At 51.4% G+C, this 6,000-nt stretch overlaps 1 protein-coding gene across 2 annotated transcripts in view; it reads left to right on the top strand.

Annotated features, from left to right (window-relative positions):
- Positions 1–6,000, top strand: part of AP2A1 (adaptor related protein complex 2 subunit alpha 1) — a 30,907-nt gene that overhangs the window by 11,441 nt on the left and 13,466 nt on the right. For both annotated transcript variants that reach the window (XM_032388266.1, XM_032388265.1), the window contains exons 2-4: positions 465–533; positions 766–908; positions 1,062–1,255. In XM_032388266.1, the coding sequence (XP_032244157.1) occupies positions 465–533; positions 766–908; positions 1,062–1,255 (406 nt within the window). The remainder of the gene's footprint in view (positions 1–464; positions 534–765; positions 909–1,061; positions 1,256–6,000) is intronic.

Raw genomic sequence — 6,000 nt, 5'->3', positions numbered from 1 at the left:
CCTTCCTTCCTTCCTTCCTTCCTTCCTTCCTTCCTTCCTTCCTTCCTCCCTCCCTCCCTCCCTCCCTTTCACCTTCCCTCCCTCCCTTGTCACATATTTCTTGCCAGGCCAGTTCTGGGGGCTGGTGGTGGAGGCATAACCAGAGCTGTGGGTGGAGACAGGAGCCCCCAGGGCCAGTACAGTTCAGGGACCAGAGTGAGAGGAGGAAGGAGGGAGCAGGTCAGGGATCACCTCATAGCGTGGGCCAGCCATCTCTGGGTTGGAAAGACCGATGAGCCACGGTTCTCACCTCTGTGAAGCTCCCAGCTAGAGATGGGGCCCACGCTTGGCTTCAGCCCCAGGGCCCAGGGCCCCAGGGTGGATGGAGTGTGCCCTTCCAGCTGGGAGAGGCCTTGTTAAGGAGAGAGCACAGGTAGTTCAGCTGTCTGGGACCCTCATCACCTGCCCTGCCTTCTCCTCCCCAGGTAAGAGCAAAGAGGCAGAGATTAAGAGAATCAACAAGGAACTGGCCAATATCCGCTCTAAGTTCAAAGGTAGGCTGGAGGCCTAGAGTCCTGGGTCTGAGGGAGGAGGGGCTGGGGGCCTGGACCCCTGGGTCTGAGGGAGGAGGGGCTGGGGGCCTGGACCCCTGGGTCTAAAGGAGGAGGGGCTGGAGGCAGGACTCCTGAGTCTGAGGGAGGAGGGGCTAGGAACTGGGATACTTGAGACTTACAGGTATGATCCTTCCTCATTCTGTCTCCCCTTTCCTCCTTCCTCTGGCTCTAGGGGACAAAGCCTTGGATGGCTACAGTAAGAAAAAATACGTGTGTAAACTGCTGTTCATCTTCCTGCTTGGCCACGACATTGACTTTGGGCACATGGAGGCCGTGAACCTGCTCAGCTCCAACAAGTACACGGAGAAGCAGATAGTGAGTCTGGGGAGGAAGGGCTGGGGGCCTGGACTCCTGGGTCTGAGGGAAGATGGGGCTGGAAGTACAGACTCCAGGATGGGAGGATTGGGGCCTACGACCCATTAACCACAAGGCTCCCAGCACCCCCGCCCCACCTCCTTTCTCACCCAGGGTTACCTCTTCATCTCGGTTCTGGTGAACTCAAACTCCGAGCTGATCCGGCTCATCAACAATGCCATCAAGAACGACCTGGCCAGCCGCAACCCGACCTTCATGTGCCTGGCCCTTCACTGCATCGCCAACGTGGGCAGCCGTGAGATGGGCGAGGCCTTTGCCGCTGACATCCCACGCATCCTGGTGGCTGGGTGAGGCGCTGGGGACCCAGGTGGGGTGGGGTTTGGAATGGAATAGGCAAGGCCCAGCCAAGTGCAAGGGTCAGAAGATTGCGTCACCTGTGCAAGGTCTCTAGCCAGGACGTGGGGATAATACGGGGCTTAGATTCTGTTGGCAGCCCAATGGTTTTCTCTCCTCACCGAGCCGACTCAGTGGTGTGACGCAGCCCCCCCAACAGATCCAATGGGGGGTCTGTCGGATTAACTGACTTTGAAGATCTAGTATAAAAGAGGTGATAACCGTAAGTTCTGTTGGCAACAGCCCTCTGGAACTTCTGCATCTCGAGTCATTCACTCAAACATTTGTTGAGCCTCTGTTGTGTGCAGAGTGTTGTGCTGATTGCTAGGAATATAGTCATGACCAGAAACGGACATGGTCATCGTCTTCCCAAGCATTCATGGTCCAGAGTGGGAAATAAACATTGACTGAATAATCGCAGGGTGAAATGTACAGTTCCTCTTGGAACCGTGACGTGGGGCACAGGAGCCCATAAGGACATTTAGTTGGAATCCTGACCTAGTCTGGGGGATCAGGGAGAGCTTCCCGGCATCAGGCTGAGACCTGGTGAGGAGGAGTCGTTGGCTGTGGAGAGGGCAAAGGCATGGAAGGCACTGGGGTCAGCCTGTGTGATCATCCTGAGGCAGGGGGTCATTCATCAAATATTTTTTGAGTACCTGCAATGTGCTGGGCCCTCTCATGGGTTTGGGGAGGCAGGAAAGAGAAGCAAGGACTATTGTGCCCACGCTCAGGAAGCTTACACCTTACAGGATGCTTACATGAGAGGATACCCAAAGAGCAAACATATACATAAAAAGTAAGATGAGTTCAGATAGTAATAAATGCTATAAGAAACAAAACTGGGTAGTGGGGGGCAACGGGGTGAGAGGTGGTAGAAGCTACTTAAATACACTCATCAGGGAGGGTCTCTCCAAGAAGGTGACTTGTAATTAAGACTGGAATGATGAGAAGATAGTTATTTTAAAATGTTGGGGAGTGTCCCAAGCAAAAGGAGCAACAAGTGCAAAGGCCCTGAGGCATGAGCTTTCTATATTCAAGGAACCAAGAGATACTCTCTGTGGCTGGAGGGCAGTGAACAAGAGACAGAGTAAGGGGAGTTTGGATTTTATTCTAGTTGAAATGGGAGGAGTTGGTGTGTTTTAAGTAGGCACATGACATGATTGGCTTTGTATTTTTATTTTTTATTTTTTAAAGATTTTATTTATTTATTTGACAGAGAGAGAGAGACAGCAAGAGAGGGAACACAAGCAGGGAGAGTGGGAGAGGGAGAAGCAGGCTCCCCGCCGAGCAGGGAGCCCGATGCGGGACTCGATCCCAGGACCCTGGGATCACGACCTGAGCTGAAGGCAGTCGCTTAACCGACTGAGCCACCCAGGCGCCCCGGCTTTGTATTTTTAAAAGATCACTCAGCTTGGTATGGGAGAAGGTACGATTTATATTTCTGGCAACATGGTGAACTCGATTCCTGACTAATGCTCTCGCTGAAACCTAACAATATAGGATAAAAGAGGAAAGGAACTATTCTTCAATGTATTCATGAGCTAGGGAGAGGATTAGGAGCACACAGGCCGCAAGCTGAGAGGGGCCTGGCACCTGGGGAGATGAGCAGAGGGCCAAAGCCAGATTTTGCTTAGAGGGTGAACCCAGATATTTGTCTGGGGGCCCTGCAGCGTCTGGGAACAGGATACAAAGCTTGGCCGAGAAGAGGCTCCAGAAACCACACTTCAAAGTGAGGGTGACCTAGAAAGAAATCCCCTTGGGGACTATCAGCAAAATTACCCGCTTCAAACCTCACCAGAGCAGCCCACACACTGGTGTTCAGCCTGATTTTTCCCTACCTGGGTTATCTACAAATTCTTAAGCCAAACTTTAGTTGACAGTGATTTAAGCCAGAGTAGCCCGGCGCCTGACAGAAGCAAGCAGGCCTTTTCTGAAGCCTGCCTTCACCGCAGACGGAGCTCTGAGTCGCGTGAGTAACGCCCAGTCAGAAATCACTAAACACAGGCCGCACGGCACCATGAGGGAGAACCAGCAGAAGGGGGACTGAAAGTAACAGCTGAATTGGAATATTCATATATGATGTGAAATAAATATGTTTAATATGTTTCAGTAACTGAGAAAACAATTTAAAAATAGAAGCGTAAGCAGATTTGAAAAAGAAATGGAGAAATTTATTTAAGCGGTCTGGCTTAGCAGCAGGATAGACAGAGCCAAAGCAGAATTAGTAAACAGGAGGTAGAACTGAAGAAAGTAATCAGAATGCAGCCCAGAGAAACAGAGATGGAACATTCCAAGAGAGATTAAGAGTCATGGGAAGATGGAGGAGGTCTAACATAACACTATTTAGAGCATTAGAGGGACGCCTGGCTGGCTCAGGAGGTAGAACGTGCGACTCTTGATCTCAGGGTCGTGAGTTCAAGTCCCATGTTAGGTGCAGGGATTACTCAAAAAACTTTAGAGCTCTAGGAAGAGAGAATATGACAGAGGCGTTGTTTGAACGGATAACGCCTGAGAATATCCCAGAACCAATGAAAGAGGCTGATCCTCAGAATCAAGTAGCTCAGGCAGAACTGGAGACGGGTGGGGATGGCGACAGGGAGACCACTGAGACGTCCACTGCCGTCCAGGTCAGAGCCGACGGTGGCTGGGACCAGGGTGTAGCCGTAGAGGTCGTCACTGGGTACGTTCCGGGACAGAAGCCGACGGGACGGATTACAGGGGGTGGGAAAGCAAGAGAGGGTGAGCTCGAATGGGTGGATGACGAAGCCTGGAGAGAAGCAGGGAAGTGAGAGGCAGGCCCTGAGCCGGGTTTGGCAGCGCTGGATGTGAGGTGCCTGGTGGACATCTGGGCAGAAACGTCCAGTAGGTGGCTGGACGGCAGGGAGCTGGGGCCGCAGAGGGAGTGTGGGAGAGACGGGCACAGAGTGCTAAAAATAGAACTCGAGCCACACACACCTTCCACGGTTCTGGTCGCCACATCAGACAAAGTAAAAACAAATGGGTGAACCTTCTTTTAATATTTTAATTTAACCCGGTCCATCTAAAATATTTTCATTTTGACACTGGATCAACGTGAAAATTGTCCGATAATTGTCCATGTCATCACCACACGTGAGTGTAACGTACACACACGTTGTCTCTCAGTTTGGATTGGCCTCGCATCCCGTGTCCAGTAGCCACGTGTGGCTGGGGCCACCATACGGGACGGCGTGGGATGGATGGTAATAAAGCCGCAGCCGGATGAAGTCCCTCGGGGAAGACATGAGAAGGGATGAGAAGTGACCTAAGGCTAAGCCCCGGGGTGGCCCAGTGTGTCCAGGTCTGGCCAGGGAGATGGGAGGGAAATGCAGAGTGGGCTGTGGCTCGGAACCCGAAGAAACTCCGAGGACGGAGTGGTCAGTCGTGGCAAAACTGCGGCCACCCTGAGCGGGGAGAAGCCAAGAAGGAGGCCAGTGTGACAGACTCATCTGAGCAGAGGTGACGCCCAGTTTCACACCAGGGAATGGATGCTGAGGTCTGGGCCAGGCTGGGGTTGTCTGAGCGCTCTGCGGGCCTCTCTCGACACCCGAAACTTGGCCTTGACTGTGGCTGGGGCACAGAGCAATATATTTTTTTAGGTAGATTTTTGTTTTTAATTATGATAAAATTCACATAACATCAAGTTCACTGTGTCAACAGTTTACAGTGTACAATTCAGTGGTCTTTAGTATATTCACAGTGTTGTGCGGCCACCACCACTAATCACCCCAAAAAGAAGCCCATACTCCTTAGTAGCTCACGCCCATTGCCTTTCCCTCTAGCTCCAGACAGCCACTCATCTGCTTTGTGTTTCGTTGGTTTTGCCTATTCTGGACATTTCAGATAAATGGAAGCATGCGATACGTGGCCTTTTGTGTCTGGCCTTTCACTCAGCATAACGTTTTCAAGGTTCTTCCACGTTGTATGCAGCTGTACTTCTGTCCTTTTTTATGGTAATAATATTCTGTCGTCTGGGGGAACTGTGTTTTAGTTATCCATTCATCAAAAAGGTTCCTTTTGACTCTTGTGAATAATGTACAAATACATTGTGTGAACTTTGTTTTCAGTTCTTATGGGTAGATGCCTGTGCGCGGAATTGCTGGGTCATGTGGTATCACAGCTTTTTTTTTTTTTTTAAAGAAAGTTAACAGTTGAATTCCTCTGTCACGTCCCCTACATCATCTCCATCTTCCCTTCCCTCCCTGTGCCCTGCATTCAATGGTCATTATTCCCACGTACCTCCCTGTCCTTTTATCCTGGGCACACACCCCTGCGTTCCGTAGTTTCAAGCTTTACCTAAATAGTTGCACAGTCTCTGGTTAAGTTAACCAAGGTGATAAATAGCCCTTATTCCTCCATTTGGTGTACCGTGGGCGTTTCCTTACCCATAGCTGGAGGTGATGGTAAGGATCACCTCCCTCGAGGGCTGGAGAAACACCTAGAACAGAGCATGGCCCGGGGTCAGGGCTCGTGCCATGAGCTGTGACGATGGTGAAGACCATTAAGCAGCACCATTCCACTGGTCTCGGACAGACCTTCCACTGGTTTTGGTTTTAAGTTGATGACGGTCAGTCAGCAAACGTTCTCGCGCCGTCACCTTCAACACGCACGCGTGCCCGCCCCCAGGGTGGGTGTCCAGGAGCAGCCTCGCTGGGCTTGGTCCGCATCACTCCCAGTGGCA

Source organism: Phoca vitulina, unplaced genomic scaffold (genome assembly GCF_004348235.1).
Source record: "Phoca vitulina isolate PV1807 unplaced genomic scaffold, GSC_HSeal_1.0 scaffold52, whole genome shotgun sequence".
NCBI lineage: Eukaryota > Metazoa > Chordata > Mammalia > Carnivora > Phocidae > Phoca > Phoca vitulina.
The sequence above is the reverse complement of the archived record's forward strand: the minus strand, read 5'-3'. Positions and strand labels throughout refer to the sequence as shown.